Source organism: Pristis pectinata, chromosome 7 (genome assembly GCF_009764475.1).
Source record: "Pristis pectinata isolate sPriPec2 chromosome 7, sPriPec2.1.pri, whole genome shotgun sequence".
NCBI lineage: Eukaryota > Metazoa > Chordata > Chondrichthyes > Rhinopristiformes > Pristidae > Pristis > Pristis pectinata.
The window spans coordinates 74,365,379-74,390,048 of NC_067411.1; the positions used below are offsets into that span (position 1 = coordinate 74,365,379).

General features: G+C 39.5%; 2 protein-coding genes across 4 annotated transcripts in view; one reads left to right on the plus strand and one right to left on the minus strand.

The window, feature by feature from the left end:
• Positions 1 to 632: 632 nt before the first annotated feature.
• qng1 (Q-nucleotide N-glycosylase 1) lies at positions 633 to 22,770 on the minus strand. 3 transcript variants are annotated; one of them, XM_052019447.1, is made up of 5 exons: positions 22,623 to 22,770; positions 13,703 to 14,052; positions 12,401 to 12,660; positions 9,907 to 10,102; positions 634 to 1,562 (listed from the first exon to the last, which is right to left on the minus strand). In XM_052019447.1, the coding sequence occupies exons 2-5, from the start codon at positions 14,037 to 14,039 to the stop codon at positions 1,333 to 1,335; spliced, it is 1,023 nt and encodes a 340-aa protein (XP_051875407.1). In that variant the 5' UTR covers positions 14,040 to 14,052; positions 22,623 to 22,770; the 3' UTR covers positions 634 to 1,332. The 3 variants fall into 3 exon arrangements, with proteins under 3 accessions (XP_051875408.1, XP_051875409.1, XP_051875407.1); XM_052019448.1 differs by lacking the exon at positions 13,703 to 14,052 and having other exon boundaries at positions 633 to 1,562; positions 22,623 to 22,743; XM_052019449.1 differs by lacking the exon at positions 22,623 to 22,770 and having other exon boundaries at positions 633 to 1,562; positions 13,839 to 13,910.
• LOC127572330 (kinesin-like protein KIF27) overlaps positions 22,760 to 24,670 on the plus strand; it is a 52,565-nt gene continuing 50,654 nt past the window's right edge. The window contains 1 exon segment of the mRNA XM_052019454.1: positions 22,760 to 22,873. The gene's annotated coding sequence lies outside the window, so the exon portion shown is untranslated.

The window sequence follows — 24,670 nt, forward strand, 5'->3', positions numbered from 1 at the left end:
GGGAGAAGAAGCCCAGGTGGACAATTCCTTCACCATTTCCGCCAGCTGCAACAGGATCCTGTCAGCAGTCACATCTTCCCTTCTTCCCCACTCCCCCCTTCTGCTTTCCACCAGGATCACTCTCTCTATTACTCCTTGGTCTACTCATTCCTCCCCACCCACCCCTCCCAGTCCCCATCCCCGGCACCTTCCCCTGCAATCAAAGTGCAACACTTGTCACTGCACCCTCACCACCATCCAGGGACGTAAACAGCCCTTCCAGGTGAGGCAAAAATTCACGTACACCTCCTCCAACCTCATCTATCGCATCCAGTGCTCTCAATGTGACCTCCTCTACGTTGGCGAGACCAAGCATAGACGAGTCGACCGTCTTGCTGAGCATCTGTGATCTGTCAGCAACGATTACCTTGAGCTTCCGGTTGTATGTCATTTCAACTCCCCTTCCCATTCCCACACCAATCTGTCCGTCCTCAACCTTCTTCGATGCCACAGTGAGGCCAAACGCAAACTAGAAGAGCAACTCGTATTCTACATGGGTAGTCTACAACCCAATGGTACGTACATAGATTTTTCCATTTTCAGGTAACTCACACCTGTGTTCCTTTCCCACTTCCACTGATCCAGCTAGGTTCTCTTTCTCTTTGTTCTTTCCCCCCCCCCCCCACACCCACCCGACCCTCATTAACTAGATCTGTTACCCTCCCCCAGCTGGTTCAGTCTGCTCATCACCCACACACTATCCACCTGGGTTTCTTCTCCCTTGGCTGACTATTCCTATCCCCTCCCTCATCTCCTCATCTGGTTCCATCTGCCCATCACCACTGCCTTATGCTGTTCCACATCACCTTCCAGCCTGTCTCTATCTTCCCCTTCCCCTCTTCCAGCTCCATCTGCTTCCACCTATAACCCACCAGCCTGTCTCCAATTTCCCCATCTCTCTCCCCCAACTAGCTCCATCTGCCCATCATCCTCCACCTCACCTGGTTCCACCTATCACCTACCAGCTCTCATCTCAACCCACCTTCTCACCTCTTTATACTGGCCATCTTTCCTCTACATTTTCAGTCCTGATGCAGGATCTCAGCCCAAAACGCCAACCATCTCTTCGCCTCCACAGGTGCTGCTTTAACCGCTGAATTCCTCCAGCACTTTGTTTTACTTGTGTTACCTATTCCAACAATATTTTTTTAAATAACATAATTTTAAGTCATGATTTTGGAGATATGCAAAAAAGTTAAATGCCAGCAACTTAACATCAACAAGCAATCCAATCATACCACCCCCATAAAAAAAAGTTTCTCCTTCGTGTTGTAGAAACTGTGTTGAATCCAACTAGTAGAAGATGCATCGTACATGATGGATAGGAATATTTGCCATATCTTCTCGATAATCTCTTGCATAATCCCACAGGTAGTAATCAATGAGAATTGAATTGATCTCTTTATTCACATTTTTCTTTTGTGCTCCAAGTTCTCGGATGTGATGCATTATTAATTCGATGCACCAAATGGAGCAACCTCTGATTTCCACCTCCTGACGATCTCCGGAGTGGAAGAGCACACCTAGGATCCAAATTAAAAAGGCAATTCTAATTTCATTAAATTTGGTTAGGCTAGTGATAAAACAACTGGAACATAATAACAAATTCTGAGTAAAATATTCAATAATGAAACTTCAATTTACATTCTCAAGTCTGCAGTATTCGAGAAATGAAACAATAAATGCCAAGATGGATTTTCTTGCTATAAAATACTGGGGTATAAATCAATCTTTTACAAAATCATCTTCCATTTTAAACTTCTCAATTTATTAGTTCAGAGTCAAGGTCAAAGTTGAGTTTATTGTCATATGCACAAATACATGTCTGCACAGGTGCAATGAAAAACTTGCTTGCAGAAGCATCACAGGCACATAGCATCAGATAAGCAGCATTCACAAGAAAAACATAAATTATACACAATTTTTACAAGAAGGAACACAATTAGAATTTTTAAAAAAGTCCATTTTAGTGCAAAGTGATCATAGTGTTGCTAAACTGTAGTGATTAGTGTTTTTAGTGGTTGAAGGGAAGTATCTGTTCTTGAACCTGGTGGTGTAGGACTTCAGGCTTCTGTACCTCCTGCCCGATGGTAGCTGCTAAAAGACGGCACGGCCCAGATGGTGGTGATCTTTGATGATGGATGTTGCCTTCTTGAGGCAGTGCCTCCTGTAGATACTACCAATGGTGGGGAGGATGTGCCCGTGATGTATTGGATGAGAGTCCACTACTCTCTGCAGCTTCTTACGTTCCTGTGGATTGAACTGCCATACCAGATCATGATGCAACCAGCCTGGATACATGCAATGGTACATCTGTAGAAGTTTGTTAGAGTTCTTGGTATCATCAATTTTCCAGAGAACACCGAGACTGGTAACCCTATGGAATTCTTTTCTAATCTTTTGGTTGATGTGTTTGGTTCCAAAATGTTCCCTGTTCAGCCCATTCTGGATAGGGCTGACAGAGCATTAAGATCTAAACCTGCTCCAGATCAAAAACCTCGGCTAGTAATACTGAGATTCCATTATGTCAGCGTCAAGGAAGTCCTGATTCATACCGCTCGTAGACGTGGAATGATTCAATTTAAACAATGGAAGTTTTGAATAGTTGAAGATTACACCCCAGAAGTTATGAAAGAAAGGCTGACCTACAAACCAATTATGGCTTGTCTCTATCAAAGCAATTATCATCCTGCATTATTATTCCCAGCAAGGTTGAGAATTTCATTACCTGATAAATCTCGCAAATGGTTTAAATCCATCCAAGAGGCCGAGGTATTTCTTTTGAATTAGCTTTTAATTTTAGAAGCTAAGAAATGTGGAAGAGAAACAGTGTTTTTCCTTTGATTTACTACCTACTTGCTTTATTATCCAATTAATTTTTAGATTTAAACCTTTCTTTTTTCTTTTTAATATTTTTTAATGTTTTGTTTTAATAATAATTATTAAGAATTTAACAAAATGACTGATCGTTTGCTTTCTTTTCGAAATATTTATTAAACTGTATTTTTTAATTGTCGGCTGTTAACGCCCTTTGGCTCTGTTTCAATCTCACAACTATGTTGTTAGTTCGATATCTCTGTTTGGATTATGTTGTTCATCTTTAGACAAAACATGGGTGGTTTATATATTGTTCAATTTGGACTACTGCCACCAATAGAACTGGGCTTAGTTCAATTAGAGGGTAGCTTTCTGGCTGCCTATTGGCCAGTTTTCAGGCTGCTGGGGGAGGGGGGGGTGGGGCTGTTTTTGTTTTTTTTTCTTCTGGGCCAAACTGCAAATTTTTCTAAATTGTCATCACATCAGTTTCCTCTTTGAATATTTTTTTTACTTCTTCCCGTTGGTAAGACTTGGATATACCAAGATTAACCCTTTACATACCATATGTTTTTTAATCTGTTAAAATGGATAAGACTATTAATTTTATTTCATGGAATGTTAACGGCTTAAATAATCCACTTATGCGCAAGAAGATTTTTAAAAGTTTTTCACAGATTAAGCGCTCAGATTATTTTCGTTCGGGAGACTCACATCGGGAAGAAAGATAATCAACGTTTTTTTTAGATTTTGGAGGGGTCAACAGTTCCATTCAAATTCACAAGCAAAGGCGAAAGGAGTTTCTATTTTTATAGACTCCTTAATTTCGTTTGTCCATCATGAGACAATATCAGACCCAAATGGTAGATTTTTATTAATTACTGGTCTGCTTCATAATAAAAAAGTTGTTATAGTTAATGTTTATGCACCCAATGTAGATCACCCTGAATTTTTTAAACATCTGTTTGCATTTTTTCCTAATTTAAATGAATAAACTGTGAGTATGGGTGGAGATTTTAACTGTTGTCTAAACCCTTCGATCCATGTCAAATCCTGCACTTCCAAACAAATCTGCTGTCTTTATTCATCCCTTTTTAGTTGAATCCGGAATTTTAGATGTTTGGAGATTTCGACACCCATATGATAAAGAATTTTCATTCGTTTCTCATGTCTACCATAACTACTCGAGGATTGATTATTTTTTTGTTGATGCTAGATTAGCTCCACATACTATGGACTGTAAATACGATGCAATTGCCATTTCTGATCATGCACCATTGACTTTATCAATTAAATTACCAGATGTATCCTTTGATGTCAGACAATGGCGATTTAACCCTTCTCTATTACAAGACTCAGATTTCGTCCAATTTATTAAAGAACAGATTTCATTTTTCTTTTTAACTAATTTTACTGAAGAAATCTCCAGTGGGATAATATGGGATACTTTTAAAGCATATATTCATGGTCAAATTATTTCATATTCCACTGGACTGAAAAAATGAACTAATAACGAAATACGTATATTGGCTGACAAGATTAAAGAAATCGATAAAAAATATTCTGATACTCCAAATCTGGAGCTTTTTAAAAAGAGAACAGAACTCCAATTACAACATAGTTTATTATTAACATCTTCAATTGAAAATCTACTACTTAAAAACAAAAGTCAATTTTATATACATGGTGACAAATCTGGTAAATTATTGGCCAACCAATTGAAAGCTATTTTATCTAAATGTCAGATTAATAAAATTTGTAAACCAGATGGTACCTACACGATAGATCATGTTCAAATCAACAAATCCTTTCAAGAATTTTATTCTTCTTTATACCAATCAGAATCCCCTGACGATCCTACATTAATGTATGAATTTTTAAGAGATCTGAAGATTCCCCAACTATCTTTAAATGAATGTTCTACGTTAGGTGCTCCCATTTCAGAGGAAGAAATAAAGAAAGTAATATTTTCAATGAACTCGGGTAAAGCACCCAGCCCTGACGGATATACAGCTGAATTTTTTAAATCCTTTTCTGATATTCTTGTTCCCTGGTTAGCCAAAATTTTTAAAGATGCCCTATCAGTGGATAAACTACCACAATCTTACTATGAAGCAACTATTTCTTTAATTCTTAAAAAGGATAAAGATCCCACTGATTGTGCATCTTATAGACCTATTTCTTTATTAAATGTAGATTCAAAAATATTTTCCAAAATATTGGCCTTTAGACTGGAAAAGGTTCTCCCACAAATTATCTCTGAAGACCAGACAGGATTTATTGAGAATCGTTATTTACATTTTAATATTAGGAGATTAATGTATATTATATATACCCCTTCATCCCAAATTCCAGCATGTGTTGTTTCACCAGATGCTGAAAAGGCATTTGACAGAGTCGAATGGGAATATCAATTCACTACACTTCAAAAATTTAATTTTAGCCCTAAATTTATATCTGCGATTAAAATGATTTATTATACACCTATGGCTTCAATACTTACTAATAATCAAAGATCTCCTTTGTTTAGGCTTATTCGAGGTACTAAACAAGGTTGCCCGTTAAGCCCTTTATTATTTGATATTGCTTTAGAACCCTTGGCTATTGCTCTCTGGGACTCTTCAAATGTATGCGGCATTACTCGCGGACAGAAGATTCATAAGATATCTCTCTACGCAGATGACCTGTTACTTTATATTTCTAATCTGGACGAATCTATCCCCGCGGTACTATCACTACTAGATCAGTTTAGTGTTTTTTTCTGGCTATAGATTAAATCTTAATAAGAGTGAACTTTTTCCATTGAATATGCAAACCCCAATTTATAGGCAATTACCTTTTAGATTGGTAACTGACTATTTTATGTATTTAGGTATTAAAATTACCAAGAAACATAAGGACTTATTTAAAGATAATCTACTGCCTTTAATTGACCATGTTAAACAATTATTTACTAAGTGGTCTCCACTGTCTTTATCATTGGTAGGCCGAATTAATGCGATTAACATGAATATTTTACCAAAATTTTTATATTTATTTCAAGCGATTCCAACTTTTATCCCGAAATCTTTTTTTGACACTATTGATTCTAAAATTCTTTCATATATTTGGCAGAATAAAAACCCAAGGTTAAGTAAGAAATATTTACAAAAACTAAAAAAGGATGGTGGTATGGCCTTGCCTAACTTTAGATTATATTATTGGGCAATTAATATCAGATATTTAATTTTTTGGATACAAGATTTAGATGTAGTTCAATGCCCCAAATGGGTACACCTTGAGCACCAATCAGTACTTGAATTTTCATTAGTTTCTATTTTAGGAGCTTCACTCCCTTTTGCACTTACCAAATTAAGTAAACATATGATTAACCCAATTGTTAAACATACAATACGAATATGGTTTCAATTTCGTAAATTTTTTGGATTGAATAAATTTAACTTGTCAAGTCTCATTTAATCTAATTTTTTCTTTCATCCATCCAGAGGTGACTCAGCTTTTTCCATATGGAAAAGGGAATAGTATGTTTTCGTGATCTATTCACTGATAACTGTTTTTCATCTTTTGAACAATTGTGTAACAAATACAATTTGCCTAGATCACACTTTTTTCGATATTTGCAGATGAGAAATTTTTTAAAAGCTACTATACCCTCTTTTCCGATACCTTACAAAACTGAAACCACGGAAAAAATTTTAGGTCTTAATCCTTATCAGAAGGGCTTGATAGCAATAATCTATGATTTAATTATGAAAATACCTCCAGAATCACTGGACAAAATTAAGAATGAATGGGAAAGTGAACTCCAGACATCTTTACCTACAGAGACATGGAAGAAAATTCTTCATTTAGTTAATACATCTTCAATGTGTGCCAGACACTCGTTGATACAGTTTAAGGTAGTTAACAGGACCCATATGTCCAAAGATAAGCCAGCTCGTTTTTATAACCATATAAATCCTATATGTGATAGATGTAAATCGAATCTGGCTTCTTTGACACATATGTTTTGGTCCTGTCCTCTTTTGGAAAAATATTGGAAAGACATTTTTAACATTATTTCAAATGTATTGAATATTGATTTACAACGTCACCCTAGCACTGCAATTTTTGGATTACCAAGGATAGAGACTGGCCATTTATCTGCTTCCGCTAACTGTATGATTGCTTTTGTTACATTAATGGCCAAATGATCCATTTTGCTTAAATGGAAGGATCCAACACCCCCTACTACTTTTCAATGGTTCTCTCAAACTATATCATGTTTAAACTTGGAAAAAATTAGGAGTGGTACTGTTGATCCTTTGCTTAAATTTGAAGATATCTGGAGTCCATTTATTCAATATTTTCACATGATGTAGATCCCCTTTCAATAACTTTCCAACTTAGAGGAACGGAGTTGACGACATAATATTGCTCTGTTTCTACTGAGAAACTTTAGTCCAGTCTTTTTTTTTGTTTGTTTTTCTTTTGAAATTTTTCTGTTTAGTTTAGTTTGATATATTGTTTATAATTTTTCTTATTGATTTGGTTTTTTAAAAAAATTTATATAATAAATATTTTCCTTTCCTTTCTTTTATATTATATTCATTTACTAAGAGATGGTTGGATCTACAGATTTTTTTATATTTTATTGTTCTTTATGATTATCTATGTCATGATTGTTATCCTGATCTCTTTGTATTACATGTACAAACATTGATGCTATATATTAATCTGTATTAATTTGAAAACTAATAAAAAGATTGAAAAAGAAAGAGTGCTTGGCGACAAGCTGAACCTCCTTAGAAAGCAGAGACGCTGGCATGCTTTCCTTATGATTGCATCCATGTGCTGGGCCCAGGACAGATCATCTGATATGTTAACGTCCAGTAATTTAAAGCTGCTGACTCTCTCCACCACCGATCCCCCAGTGTAGACTGGCACATGTTCATCCTCCTTCCCCTTCCTGAAGTCAACAATCAGCTCTTTAGTTTTGCTGATGTTGAGCGAGAGGTTGTTGTTGCGGCACCACTCAACCAAGTGTCCTATCTCACTCTGCTAAGCTGACCCATTGCCACCTGTGATTTGTCCAACAACAGTAGTGTCGTCCTTGAATTTGAATATGGCATTAGAGCTGTGCTTAGCCACACACTCATGTATGTATAGAGAGTAGAGCAGGGGGCTAAGCACACAGCCTTGAGGTTCACCTGTGTTGATGATCAGCAAGGAGATGTTGTTACCAATCCTCACTGATAGAGGTCTGCCGATGAGGAAGTCAAGTATCCAGTTGCAGAGGGAGGTACAGAGGCCCAGGGCTCGAAGATCGATGATAAGTTTAGATGGGATGATTAGATGCCCATTTTACAAGGACTATCCAGATGTGACACCATCTTTTTGCCATATGGTGTCACCAATGATATGTTTTATTAATGGACAAAAGAATTAACTATTTCCAATTCTAATCTGAATTTAGCCCTTTCCTCTACCTGCAGAATTTAATAAGGTGCCTTTTACCTGGAAGATCACACCTCAATGAAGAATGAAAGGAAAAGTGAGCAGAAAAGCAAAAATGGTTGGGTAACAAAATTGTTGTGATGCTAGATCGTGGAACGTATACAGTAGATGTGAAAATCAAGATTGACTTTCTAGTTAACCAGGTAAAATTTCTGAAGTCATGTTGATGGAAATGTTTGTCTTTTTTTCCATACCATCCCAATTTATATCTCTCTCTCCTATATCTGAAGTAATTGGTACTAGAGTTCATTATTATTTTCCTATCAGTCATTATCCTTCAACTTGTGTGTTGCATTCACATAGCCATGCTGCCACAATACTTTCTCATTCCACAGTTTAGTGACTCAGGAACAATTAGTAGAAGATGGCATCAACCAATTACAATATAAACAGAATTGCCCACAGGAGACATGAAAGTGTACACGCAGAGGGAAACACTGAGAGTGAGACAGATTGAAAAATAGAAGAGGAGGAGGTATTCACAAGATTCATAAGCACAGAGTATAAGCAATTAACTAGAATAGAACTGCAGGGTGGGATTTATATCACACCCAGATCAGTTTTCATTTGCATCTCCATTCATATATTACATTAATATTACACTTCCCCAACTTTGGGAGATGCATTCCTCCATTCTATTCAAAACCTCTGGCTTGTATTATCATGTTGAGTCTTCAGTCTCCTTTGTCAAAAACCACCATGACATACATGTGATAGTGGCTTTCTTACCATTTACACTGAAACAAGAGGAATGCATCAGAGCACCAACCCTACCTTCAGGATGTCTTTTTCATCTCACTGCAGTGGGAGACCAAGTAAAGATCTATGAACTCATTCACCCTTCAAAACATAGTTAGACACAGGTTCTTCTGTACTGCTCTGCAGGTTTCAGAGATGCCTAAGCAATAATCCGAAACAGGTTGACAGCAGATCCTGATCTGCTGACAGTGATACCATGGACCCTAACTCAATTCAAGGAAAATAACTAATACTGTCTGGATTTTTAAAAAAAAATAAACTAACCAATTCAGCACCATACAGGATATTTTGTTACAGGAACCTAGTGTTTGAGCCAAGGTCCTTTCAAGGTGATGTCAAAAATGAAATGTACTTTTTGAAATGATTACCACGCTGCATAATAAATTATGAAACAATATTGTACTACCTTTTAAACTAATGTCCTGAAACAGAATTTTGCCTTGTTCAATATTACAATATCCTTACTTCTCTAGCAAAATTATGATTTTTACTGTTTGCTGAGAGCAATTTATCTTTACATAAAGTGCAACTAATTTGTCAATATTGTTTCAAACACATTCAGCTCGCTTTAGATGGATATCTCAATACATCTTGATATATCTTAACAAGTTCAGCTAAATATTTGAAATAGTCGACATTGATCACTAGGCATTAAGCTGATTAATTTTGTCTATGGATTTCACAGGTGATATCCAAAAATGTGAATAAATTTATTGTCCATCCACAACTTGTGTTAACATACGCAGTGCAATTCCATTCTCACAATTCCCCTCCATCAATACTAAATTGATTACAAACCTTGTTTGAGTTTTTCCATAAGTTCTTGTGAGTACTTCATGGCTCCAAGATAGACAAGTGCCTGGGGGATTCTGTAGTCTGCAAACATTGACAGACTGGCAATGTCATGAAATAAACCATACCCCTTTCCTTCCAGGAGACCCCAAATATCCGCTACAAGGATCTGTGCTCTTTTATAAAAAGCAACTTTCTTCTCCTGAATGACAAAGGAAAACAATTGTGAAGATACAAAATATTTATTACATTTAGTAAGATCAACCTTAATGAATCATCTCTCAATTCTGGTGAACTTTGAGAATTCTATTCTTTAGAATTGGTGCCACCGGTGGGTAAAATACCATTGTACTACCCTTCCTGTTAAAATAAAACAAATTTGTACCCAGGTACATTATAAAACCTTAACCCCATGCCGTAACTCTGCTGTAAATGAGGTCTGTGTGATCACAACACAGTTTGTGAACTTGAGCCACAGGCTGGAGCATGTTACTGATGAAGAATACATACTAAAGATAAGTTTCAGAGAAAAGGGCAATCTAACACTTGACCTATTAAATTCTGAGAAAAACAAATGGAGGTATCTAAGAAATAAGACGTGAAATAGACATGGAAAAAAGAGATAGGGGAAGTAGGACTAGGTGGACAGCTCAGTCAAAGAGCCAGAAAGAGCCTCCTGCGCTACATCCTGTTCTGTAAAAACAAAGCATATTTCCTGCTGGTGCCTACACCTGCTTCTAGGCAAGCCATTCAGCTGCTTCTGTTCCATGTTTCAGCCTCCTCATGACTTGAGGGGTGGGACGCAGTTCACCAGACATTGGATGGGACCCATGGAGGCTCTATGTTCACAGTATTAGGCACCTGTATCCCAGGAATGAAAGCCTGGTCTTGCATATTCTCAGTTCTCAGTATAGCTCCCAAACAACCACTCCCAAACACTAGTCAACCAACCCAGTCTGATGAGGATCACAGTAGAGTATGCCAGAAGTAGCATCAGGCATGCCCCAAAATGAGGTGTCAACCTAGTGAAATTACATCACAGGACTACACAAGCTAAACAGCTCAGATGGCAAAATCCAGACTATTATTTTATTTAATCCTGATTACTTCATGTAAGAAAAATTCAGTTAAAACATGATCAGTACCTGAAATGGTCTGCAAAGAGCTCAGGAGGGAAACCCAAATCAATGCTGGATGTCATTTCAAGCTTTCATTACATTTTCACACACACTGAATTGAATTAAAGGCTTTTCCCCAATGAAACTCTGAAAAATTTTGTAAATTGCTTGTACTAGGCAACAAAGAATGAAATTGTCAGAAAAAAAATTCCTGCAGTTGTGATATGCTGGCATCATTATGAGTAAAGATTGAAGGTTGGTCCTTCAAAGTTTCTAACAATTCCATAGTAAATGTTCCCATTTCATTTCACAACTACACAAACTCCAATATTGGATCCTGTCATGTCAATTTTTCAGCAAAGGAGTCAATATGGATTGTACATCACAAAATGGTAGCTATGACATTTTTTTGACCTGTTTAATGCTTGGCCAGAAGTTCCACCAAGTACTTCTGGTCACATTTCACCCTTTCACTTCAATTATGTTATTTTGTGTGCAACATTCTGAGTGGAAAATAGAATCATGCTGTTCTGGGAGTAACTTTTAATCAACAGTCAGCAGTCACTCCCAGAACAACACCTTATTAATGCTTTGCTGGAAGAGGTTTCTGTATAAAGTAAGTCCTCCTTCTTACTTTTATATTCAGTCCCAACCTTGTACAGAACTAATATTCCCCACTCCAACTTCAAAACACAACCCCACTCCTGCCCCCAATAACAAAAATCCAGTTCCCTCTATACTCCAAAGTCCAAATACATCCCATCTCCCAAGCAGCTGCTCACCCCCCATTCTCCGAACCAATCAACTGCTATCCACCCATCTCTATTTTCTCCAACCCTCCCTCCCCATGCCATTCCCTGGGATCTGAAGCCCCAATCACTTAACCTAACCACCGTCCAAACTCACTGGTCTAAGGCCCAAATCACCTAACCTGAATTCCATTCCCACCCACTAGCCCACAATCATCACAGAAACCCCATTCCACCTATGTCTGATGCCCTTCTGGGCTTTGGATCATCACCTGACTCTCATCCCACTACCCATCTCTAAAAAAACGCCCAGCATTTCCTTCACCCACGTACTCTCCCTCCCCCAAAGACCATGAACCTGGATGCAGGTGCTCTTTGACCCTAATTGGTCCAAGGAACAACAGTACTGCCAATAGTCACAACAAGCAACACATTTCTGACACTGGAAATGGAATGATGCAAGTTGTTGCACAAAGTCCCAAGGATTTTAGTGCTCCCCGTTATGATGTTGGGTCCATGTCCTAAACAGCTATAACTCTAACTCTTTATATGTCTTTGTAACAGTATTGTTCAATATCTTGGCTAAAGTGCAGCTATTGACAAAAGAAGGTGGCTCAACCACAAAAGACTCACCTGAAACATAGCTTCATCCCTATATGAAGGAAAGTTTTCCACCACAAGCTGTAGCAGCTTCTGGGCATTGTTCTCACTCTTCTTAATGCAGTTAAGGAATGAACCATCAAACTTTTCCAGCAAAACATTTCCAGCTTCCTTAAGCACTCTAAGACGTTCTTCAATCATTGGCATTGGAGTATCAGTATCTGAACGCAGCACATATTTCAGTTCCTCAAGCGTTATGTTAGCAAAATATGATGCACTGGTGATCGGAATGTCTTGTTATAGAATAAACAAGTGCGAAAAATAGTAACAATTAATACTGCTACTAAGAAAAGCTCATGATTTGACCAAGACAGTTCAACGTGCACATAAATTTTATGACATGTAATAAGAAAATGGTGAAGCACTCAGAAGGTCAGGCAGCATCTGTAGAAAGAGAGAGAGTTGACTTTTCAGGTCAAATAAGGTTCAGGACTGTTTTCATGAAAGGGCTTTGACCTGAAATGTTAATTCTGTTTCTCTTCCCACAGAAGAGGCTGCCAGGCCTGTTAAGTGTTTCCAGCATTTCCTATTTTTATTTCAGATCCTTCTCATCTGCAGATCTTTGATTTTTATTCATTGTATAGCATTTCATGGTTATCCAGCCATCAATGTCAGAAATCTCTCAGGTTGAACTTTATTTATGATAGCTTGTAATGTTAGACCAACTGTAGGCAACATTAGGGTGGATGAGAAAGGAATTAGCTAAGAGTTCCTAGTCCAGCCATTGATTTGGAATGGAGCATATATTAATGTCACCATAAGGTAAAATCTTGATCCAGCCTAATGATATTCCCTCAGTATCCCCTTACTTACTCTTTCCACACAAAAACATTTCACATTCATTTTATAAATGCTTTGTGTTGCTGGACTGAAAGAATATTGGTTTTATAAGTATTACTGTATGTTCTTCCAGTGAATTTATTCCTTAAATGTTACTAAAACATATCTGTTAAAAAAAATAGCTACTGTAGCTTCTAAATTACAAACTACTAAAATCTTTCAATGGCTATGAAGTGATTTTAGATGCTGAGATTGTGAAGGCACTTAATAATGGAAATTCTTGCATTTTTAAAATTATTTCTGACAATGAATGACAGGAAAATTAAAAATGAATTGTTCTGATTATATTTAATTTCCCCATCTGAACTTTAAGACCAACATCAATAGCAGTGCCACAAATCTTATGATTTGATCTCCTAGAAGAAATAGCAGACTCTGAAACAGAGTTTTTCAATCTGCCACCATAAAGAGAATAAAATTAAACATGGAACTAACCTTCATCTAACGCTCTGTTAATAGCAGCACAAAGCGACCAAAAGCCACTATGCAGTTTGCCTTTGTACTTAACCAAACACTTGTTATCATCATTTTCAGACCAAAATGAAAAATTGAGGGTGTCTGTAACAAATACCCAGTTAATGGACTGCTCGTTCATTGTTTGTGGATTCAAGTCATGGAGCAACTTCCATCCTGTTGGATCAAGTTCCTTTGTATTTCTCTTTTCAAAAAGCATTTCTGCAACCTTTTTGACTCCTTCTTCCTTAATAAAGACATCTTTACTGTTCTCGGCTATAAATTTTCCAGCTTCCTTAGGTAGCAGTGGTGACTCCATTTCTTTGTTAAATCTTGAGGGGAAAGTGGAAAATGAATTGAAATAACTAAACAAAGCTTTGACAACCACCAAAACATGGTAGAGCAAAATCAGATTTAGAGATTTAATATTCATATCCTATACCCATAACCATCAATAGGGAGTATTTTGACATAAATATTGTTAATCATTAACCTCAGTTCCCAGAACAGTCCACTATGCAAACGGCACTGCTGTCCTATCATTATGAACCATAGAACCATACAGCACAAAATAGGCCCTTTGGCCCACCATGTTGAGCCGTCCATCAAACCACCCTCACACTATCCAACCCTTTCCTCCCGCATATCCCTCTATCTCACATTCCTCCATATGCCTATCCAACAAACTCTTGAACCTGTTCAATGTATCCGCCTCCACCACCACCCCAGGCAGTGCATTCCATGCACTAACCACTCTCTGTGTGAAAATCCTCCCCCTGACATCTCCCCTGAACCTCCCACCCATAACCTTAAAGCCATGCCCTTGTCTTGAGCATTGGTGCCCTGGGAAGGAGGCGCTGACTGTCTACTCTATCTATTCCTCTCAATATTTTATATACCTCTATCATGACTCCTCTCATCCTCCTCCTTTCCAGTGAATAAAGCCCTAGCACCTTAAGCCTCTCCGCATATTCCATACACTCTAATCCAGGCAGCATCCTGGTAAATCTCCTCTGCACCCTCTCCAACGCCTCCACATCCTTCCTATAATGCGGCGACCAGACCAGTACTCTAAGTGTGGTCTAACTAGAGTTTTGTAAAGCTGCATCATCACTTCGCGGCTCTTAAACTTAATCCCATGATTTATGAAAGCTAACATCCCATAGGCCTTCTTAACTGCTCTATCCACCTGTGAGGCAACTTTCAGTGATGTCACAAACCAGCAACAAAAGAAACACACTGAGCATGATTCAGTGTTAAAAACTATTTTATTAATCACTACTTATGATAATACGTAAAATAAAAGTAAAAATGTTAGTATGTTAGAATTCAAAAATGTTAAACCTCGAACGTTAACCCCAAAACTAAACTCTTCGTGTGTGTGTGTGACAAAGTCCAAAACTCCCAGTTCCTGAATGGTTCTTAAAGTTCAGTTCCGCAAGCCATAAGGTGAAACATGAGCAAGGGCTTCTTCAACAACCACCGTTGTCTGAAGATAAGATGTAGATGTAGAAAAACATAGAGAGAGTACATACGAAATCCAAATGTTCCACGATGGAACCCAAACGACACTTCAGTGTTTACTCGGTAGTGACTTCCTCACCCCGAAAAGCATCCGAACCGTGGTCGTCCACATACAAATACCTGTTTCCTTCTACAGGTCAGCAACAAAGTGAACTCCACCGGATTACTTCCAACTTCCATACATGGATTTCAGTAGCAAACACAGTTATTGTTTCTCATCCATCGATAGAGAAAACAAGCAGGCTGGTGTCTCTCTCCCTTCTCTCTCTCTCTTTCTTCTTCTAACTTCTTCAACAACGTCATTACGTCCTTTATCTTCTATTGACGTAAGCACGCCCCACACACACATACACACACACTCTCTATCTTAAAGGGACTTTCACTGAGTCCGTAACACCTCCCACCTAAAAAAAAATTTTCCCAAGAAAATTTTAACCGCGCATACAGTTAGTAATGTTAATAATTATCATTCTACACAACTACAGACTATCAGATTAGTACAGATATATGTTTCCCATTTAACATCGAGAAAGACAATCAGCAATCACATTATCTTTGCCTTTAATGTGAGTTATCATGAGATCAAACTCTTGCAAAATTAAACTCCAGTTTAACAGCCTTCTGTTCTTGTTTTTGACTCGGCTCAGAAACACCAATGGGTTATGATCTGTATACACAGTCAATGGTTTCTGAGCGGTGCAAACATATACACTGAAATGTTGCAAGGCTAAAACAAGCGACAGTAATTCTTTCTCTATGGTGGAATAATTCTTTTGATGCTCATTAAATTTCTTTGAAAAGTAAGCTACAGGATGGTCAATATCATCAAGGTCACCCTTCTGCAATAACACAGCTCCTGCAGCTTCATCACTGGCATCTACTGCTAATGAAAATGGCTTTTCAAAGTCAGGTGTTCTGAGCACAGGATGGTAGCATAAAATGGCTTTCAGCTTCTCAAATGCTTCTTGACAAGAATCTGTCCAAACAAACTTTACTCCCTTCTTCTGAAGATTAGTTAGGGGAAGAGCAATATCAGCAAAACTTTTACAAAATTTTCGATAATATCCAACCATTCCCAAAAATCTTCTAACAGTCCTCGTACCTGTGGGAATAGGGAACTCAGATATTGCTTGAACTTTTGCCTGAACAGGAGCTTGCTTGCCTTGACCTACAACATAACCAAGATACGTCACAGTGGCATGGCCAAATTCACTTTTAGCCAAGTTAACTGTAAGGTTAGCCTTGGAAAGTCTTTCAAACAACCTTTCTAACGCAGAGATGTGATCTTCCCAAGTATCATTCCCAGTCACTAAGTCGTCAATGTAGGCATCTGTATGTTTTAACCCATGAATCACTGAATTAATCATTCTTTGAAATGTTGCCGGAGCATTTTTCATTCCAAATGGCAAAACATTGTATTCATACAATCCAGAAGGGGTTACAAAGGCTGAAATTTCCCTTCCTCTATCTGTTAATGGAACACACCAGTACCCTTTTAATAGGTCAATCTTTGTAAGAAATTTTGCCTTTCCCACTCTGTCTATGCAATCATCCACTCTAGGAATAGGGTAAGCATCTGACTTTGTTACAGCATTCACTTTCCTGTAATCTGTGCAAAATCTAACAGTTCCATCAGGTTTAGGTACAATAACACAGGGCGAACTCCAATTTGAAGTAGAATGTCTAATAATATCATTTTCCAACATGTATTTGATTTCCTGATCAACAAGTTTACTTTTTTCCACATTCATTCGATATGGGTGTTGTTTGATTGGTTTTGCATCCCCAACATCAACATCATGGGTAATTATCGATGTTCTGTTTGGAACATCTGGGAACAGATTTTTAAATTTTAAAATTAATTCTCTCATCTGTTGTTTTTGTGAAACTTGTAAATGGTCCAACTTCGTTTCAAGGTTCTCCAGGATATTTTGGTTTTTTCAGTTTCGATGGAACAATATTTGGTCTAAATTGGCCTTCCTCAACATAAACATCAGGCATTCTAGAAACAACCTTTTCACCATCCACCAAGGCCACAACTGAATCCCTCTCATAATAAGGTTTTAGCATGTTTACATGACAGAGTTGTGTTTTCTTGCGTCTATCTGGTGTTTTGATTATATATGTTAGATCAGTCACTCGAGATTCAATAACATAGGGTCCAGAAAAACGAGCTTGCAAGGGATTATTTTGGCTAGGGAAAAATACCAATACCTTTTGCCCCACTGCGAATGTCCTAGGCCGAGCACGTCTATCAAAATATGTCTTCATTCTTATCTGGCTTGTTTTCAGATTCTCTCTCGCTAGCTGGCAGACTCTCTCCAACCGAGTTTTAAATTTTTGGACATAGTCCAACAGACTCAAGTGAACTTCCTCATTAACCCATTGCTCTCTTAACAACTCCAAAGGTCCTCTCACCCTATGTCCAAACACAAGCTCAAACGGACTAAATCCGATTGACTCCTGGATCGATTCTCTAACGGCAAACAAAAGTAAATGGATACCTTCGTCCCAATCCTTGGTGTTTTCAAAGCAATAAGTCTTCAGCATATTTTTGAGAGTAGAATGAAATCTCTCCAGAGCTCCTTGAGATTCTGGGTGATATGCAGATGATACAATCTGCTTTGCTCCCAGCTCATAGACTATTTGTTGAAAAATTTTTGACATAAAATTACTACCTTGATCAGATTGGATTTCTTTTGGCAAACCAAACAAGGTAAAAAATTTTACAAGAGCCTTTGACACTGTCTTGGCCTTAATATTTCTAAGGGGTATTGCCTCTGGAAATCTAGAAGTGGCACACATGATGGTTAACAAATACTGATTTCCAGTCTTAGACTTTGGTAAGGGGCCAACACAGTCCACAATCACCTTCGAAAAGGGTTCACCAAAAGCAGGAATTGGTTTCAAAGGAGCCACAGGGGGTTTTTGATTTGGTTTACCTACCATCTGACATGTGTGGCAGGTTCGACAAAACATCACCACATCTTTTCTCAAACCAGGCCAATAGAATTGTTTCAAGATCTTCCCTACAGTTTTATTCACACCAAAATGACCACCCAAAGGCATACTATGGGCCAGGTTTAAAATCTCATCCCTATAAACTTTTGGAACAACAACCTGATAAATAACTTCCCATTCCTCAGTAACAGGAACATGAGGAGGTCTCCATTTCCTCATTAACACTCCATTTTTGACATAGTATCCAATTGGCACTTCTTCAATCTCCTCACATGAGAGTGCTTTTTCTTTCAATTCTGTCAACTCAGGGTCCTTTGTCTGTTCCACCATAAAATCCTTCCTCGACAAAGACAAATCTTTAAATTCAGGCTCACTGTAAGGATGTTGATCCTCCAGTGAAGACAGAAAAGTCTCAGATAAGGCATCAAAATTTTCTTCCTGTTTAGGACTGTCACAAGGAACTACATCAGACTGCACCGGACTGTCTTTCTTGGCTAATTCTTTAGCTCTAGCTCGAGTCACCGCACATGATGGGTAAACATCTGAATCATCCTCAGACTCATCAATCCTTGGTTTGGTTGTTAACCGTACCACAGGATCACTTTCTCCATTTGCAAGGTCATTTCCCAATAACAAAGAAACTCCTTCCACTGGCAAACTAGGTCTTATCCCTATCTCGACTGGTCCTTCTACGAACTTTGACTTTAAAATCACCCTGTGAAAAGGGACAGACATGGTCTCACCTGTAACACCTCGTACTAGATTTACTTCACCAGTGTCACTTTCTTCACCAAAATTTAAAACACTGTCCAGCAAGAGAGATTGACTAGCCCCAGTATCTCTAAGAATTTTCACTGGCACCTGGGGTGACTCATCATTCAGTGAAACAAAACCCTCTGATACATACGAACGGAATTCTTTTCTCACCTCCTCCAACTTTTCCGCTTTTCCCTCTTGCAAGGACTGATCTTTAACAGCATCTCCTAAACCTTTTTGATTTTTAATTGCCTGAAAGCAAGCATTGGGCCCAGCTTCCTTCTTTTTCTTCAAAAGGGCACAATTAGATATCACGTGGCCAGGTTTCCTACAGTAATAACAAGTACGCTCAACAGGTTTCTCCAGCCCTGGCTTCTTTTCATCCTTTCCTTTTTGATTACCTCCCAATTTAATCTCCGGTTTCCCTGGATTGTCTTTGTAACTCCTTTGAAAGGTTTTAGGTTGTCCCCATTTGGATTTATGGGTTAAAGCATAATCATCTGCCAACCTAGCAGTTTCTTGTAAAGTTTCCACTGCCTTTTCATTTAAATATGTTGTTAATTCAGCTGGAACACATCTTTTAAAGTCTTCCACCAGTATCAATTCTGTCAATTTATCGTAATCCCCATCTACATTTTTAGCCAGGCACCATCGTTCAAAACATATTCTCTTTCCATTGGCAAATTCCATATAAGTCTGATCTGCAGATTTCCTCAAGTCTCTGAATTTTTGTCTATAAGCCTCAGGGACCAATTCATAGGCCTTCAATATAGCTTGTTTTACCTTGGTATAATCAGCTGCATCCTCAACAGACAAAGCAGAATAAGCTTTTTGAGCTTTACCTTTAATCACACTCTGTACCATAAGAGCCCATCCTTTCCTTGGCCAGTTTGAACTCACAGCAACCTTTTCAAAATGTTGGAAATACTGATCAACCTGATCTTCTTCAAACGGAGGGACTAATCGAACCTCCCTGCTGGCTGAAAAACCATCATCAGAATCAGATTCCGAACTCCTACGCTTCATTTGTAACTCATGCTGCCTCTGTTTCTCCTTCTCCTCACTATCCAGCTCCATCCTCTTCAATTCCATCTGCTTCATTGCTAGATCAGCCTCTATCTTCATCTGAGTTAGCTTTTGTTCAGCCTCTAATCTCTTTTCCTCTCGTTCAGCTTCTATCTTTAACTGGGTTTGCTCTCGTTCGGCCTCTAATCTCTTTTGTTCTCGTTCAGCTTCTATCTTTGCCAGCTGCACCTGTGCCTCAGAAATTGCTATTTCACTGCCAGGAAACTGTTTTAACACTTCCTTCTCAAACACCTTCTTTTCCACATAATGGCCAGCTATCAGTCTCTGAATATCTGCCTTTCTCATAGACTGCTTTACTTCTGTAAGGTTTAGCCTTGTAGCAATCTTTGTCAAATCATCCTTTTTCGCCACCTCCAATCCCTTTCGGGTTGGTGACTCCAAAAATGCCTTAATATCCATTGCTGCTGGTTTCCACACACACAAGCCAATTAAAAAGAATTTATCAGACCTCCCTCAAAAATCTTTGGATTGAATCTCGAACAAATCTCGTCAATCTGGGGTACAATCCCAGACGACACTCGTTAACCTTGGGAACTATCCCGGACGAGCCCCCAATTTTGTCACAAACCAGCAACAAAAGAAACACACTGAGCATGATTCAGTGTTAAAAACTATTTTATTAATCACTACTTATGATAATACGTAAAATAAAAGTAAAAATGTTAGTATGTTAGAATTCAAAAATGTTAAACCTCGAACGTTAACCCCAAAACTAAACTCTTCGTGTGTGTGTGTGACAAAGTCCAAAACTCCCAGTTCCTGAATGGTTCTTAAAGTTCAGTTCCGCAAGCCATAAGGTGAAACATGAGCAAGGGCTTCTTCAACAACCACCGTTGTCTGAAGATAAGATGTAGATGTAGAAAAACATAGAGAGAGTACATACGAAATCCAAATGTTCCACGATGGAACCCAAACGACACTTCAGTGTTTACTCGGTAGTGACTTCCTCACCCCGAAAAGCATCCGAACCGTGGTCGTCCACATACAAATACCTGTTTCCTTCTACAGGTCAGCAACAAAGTGAACTCCACCGGATTACTTCCAACTTCCATACATGGATTTCAGTAGCAAACACAGTTATTGTTTCTCATCCATCGATAGAGAAAACAAGCAGGCTGGTGTCTCTCTCCCTTCTCTCTCTCTCTTTCTTCTTCTAACTTCTTCAACAACGTCATTACGTCCTTTATCTTCTATTGACGTAAGCACGCCCCACACACACATACACACACACTCTCTATCTTAAAGGGACTTTCACTGAGTCCGTAACAGTGAACTGTGGATATGAACCCCCAGATCCCTCTGCTCCTCTACACTGCCAAGTACCTTGCCATTTACCTTGTACTCTGCCCTGGAGTTTGTCCTTCCAAAGTGTACCACCTCACACTTCTCTGGCTAACAGCACTTCTCCATGACTAACAGGGAAAAAAAACTGAAGGGAAATATTGGTTCAACCTCCCACCTTTGAGGCTCAGCTACTGCATACACTGTAAAACTAAGATACAGAAAGCACATAGATCTCAATTTCAATAGAACTTCATACAGAATGTCATGAAGCCTTGGGAGTAGGGGTGTAGGAGGGGAAAATAAATAATAAATTGATGCTTCATCATTGTCATCAAGCACCACATAAAATATGTAAAAGGCTCTGCAACAACTCTAACACCAGAATTGCAGTTCTTGCATATCACCTCTCACTTTAGTGGATATCCATTTTATACAATAATCAGTACAGTAGCTTTCAAATACTGCCGTTTAGATATTTCAGAATAACCGGCAACACCAATATATTATGCTATTGCCTAGATCAATGTAACCATCTAGAACTTGGGCATACATTAACTGGATGATCACAGATAAGAAATACAAATTCTATTTTGGGAATAGTTCATTAGAGGTTTGTGTTTCAATATATAAAATTCTGCAATCAAAAGTGAGTAATTGACTGTTGCGCTTACTTAAGGGGAAGAAAAAAATTTGGCAATACTCGTTTCAAACTAAAAAGATGAACAAAGGAATGCCTTAAAAAAATAAGAGATGCAGAATTCCCTTTCAGGCTTCACTTAAGATTCATCAACCACAATTAAGATATACCGGAGTATACAGCATCATTAACAAAAGATTCAGGAAGATATCTGTCGGAGAGGCCTTGACCCGCAACTCTCCTTCCACAAATGTTGCCTCTCCTGCTGAGCGTTTTCGGCAATTTTTTTTGTTATTTCAGATTACTGAACATGGTATGCAACTAAAGTTTACTTTCTTTTCGTAAATATGACCTCGAAACACATTAAGAAGAACGTGTTTATAAAGCTGCTTAGAAAGACAGAGAGATATAAATTTAAAACTGATACTATGATCCACTGAAAACTCGAGTTGTTGTGCACTAATAAAACCACATTGGGAACTGCAACCACAGCGCAGATGAACGACTTTCCGGAGACGTGCAGCTTCTCTGCTCGGAACAAATAAGAGTCTACACGTTGGAGCGGCCGTTGCCCAATGCGAAGGCGTGGGGACTCAGCGAGGCCCAGTCTCTCCTACCAACTGTACTCAATACGCCCACAACTCACAGACCAACCTGCAACGTTACTGCCTTTGCCAACCTGCCGCACTGTCGCTCCAACTCGTCAGGACCAACTGAGTGACGCGGCAGCCCAGAGCGCATGCGCGCGGAGAGCGGCCGAATGTCCCCGACTGCCCCCGGGCGGCGCTCGCTGCGCCCCGACCTCCGCCGCCATCTTGGTGCGGGGCGGGCGGGCTCTGTTGCTAGGCGACAACCACAAACAGAAAGCCGGCGGCAACGTGTGGAGGGAAGGAGTCAGGCGGCAGGTAAGCCCACGACGAGGAACAAAGCCAGGATGAATAAAGAAGTGAGATGTTGCAGCTGCAACTCGGTGACAAAGCGAGGGCGAAGCGTGAGTCTCCGGCCGAGGGGTTGCGGCAAAGAGCGGGCCTGGCCGGGCTGCCGGAGGCGGAGAGCAGAGCCTGTCTGACAGTCCGGGGGACCGCAGCCTCTGGGCTCGGCCCAGTGATTCCCAGGAAAGTTCGTGGCGTTGTCTTTGGTCTACTTCAGTTGGGAGATTGCCGCCTCTTCACCTCTGGCGTGAGGATGTTGTGGGACAGTGATCGAGGCTGGAGTGAAGTATTAGGAGTTTTATGGGTTGTTTTGGATTTAGAGTCGCGCAGCAGGAAAACAAGGTCCTTCTGCCCAGCGAGCAACGAACAAACTGCTGGAGGAACTCAGCGGGTCGAGGAGATGCATTTGAGTCCTGATACAGGGTTTCGACCCGAAACGTCGACAATTCCTTTCCTGCCACAGATACTGCTCGACCCCCTGAGTTCTTCCAGCAGACTGTTGCTCCAGATCCCAGCACCTGCAGTTTCTTGTGTTTCCTTCGGCCCGGCGAGTCCGCTTGGATCATCAACAACCCATTTACACCAATCCCATTTATTGCCCCACATTCCCAGCAACTCCCCCCCCCCCCACCCCCACACACAGATTCTTCCACACACCCACACACTAGGAGCAATTCATAGTGGCCAATTAACCTACAAACCCACACATTTTTGGGATATTGAAAGAAACTGGACTGCGGGGAAAGTCACAACGTCAAAGGGAGAACGTGCAGACTCCACGCAGACAGCGCCTGAGATCAGGATTGAAACCGGGTCACTGGAGCTGTGAGGCAGCAGCGCAACCAGCTGCGTACTGTTTTGCCCTTGAACCAACCTCGGTTACATTATTCATTTTGTGCTGTGCACCTGTGGCTGAAAGGTGGTTTGCAAGGCCTTCGGAGGTCAGTTGGTAACACAACAGTGAGCAGTTCCTCCTTATCTCGTAGCCGCACTAACAACAGTTCGCGTTCATCTCCCACAGTTCCCACAGCTCCAGTGACCCGGTTTCAATCCTGTTCTGTTGTCTGGATCTGTGAGCATGTGTCCCAAAGGCTATGTTGCCTCCCCAGGGTTAAGGATATCAGTTGGGGCTGGAGAGAAACTTGGAGTGCCAGAGGAAAGAACAAGTTGTTGTCGTCCACATGGGAGCCAATGACATAGATAGGACTAAGAAAGAGGTTCTGCTGAAGGAGTATGAACACCGATCCGAATTAAAAGTAGAACCATAAAGTTAATACTCTTTGGATTTTTCCTGAGCCATATGCAAGTTTGCCTTGTTGGCAAAGTTGAATGCATGGCTCAAAGATTGGTGTGGGAGAAATGGATTTCAATTAATAGAACAGTTGCATCAGTGCAGGGGAAAGAAGAAGCTGTTCCATTGAGACAATGTGTCAAGCTGGGACCTATGGCCTCGTGAATCAAACAACTAAGGTTGTAGAAAAAGCTTTAAATTAAATGAAGAGTGGAGGTAGTGTGGTGGAAGATTTCTGGTGAGGAGGAATTTTAGAAATGAGAAAGGAAGTGTGAGGTGGTACACTTTGGAAGGACAAACTCCAAGGCAGAGTACAAAGTTAATGGCAGGATTCTGGGTAGTGTGGAGGAGCAGATGGATTTGGGTGGTCATATCCACAGATCACTGAAAGTTGCCTCACAGGTGGATACGGTAGTTAAGAAAGCTTATGGGATGTTAGCTTTCATAAGTCATGGGATAGAGTTTAAGAGCCGCAAGGT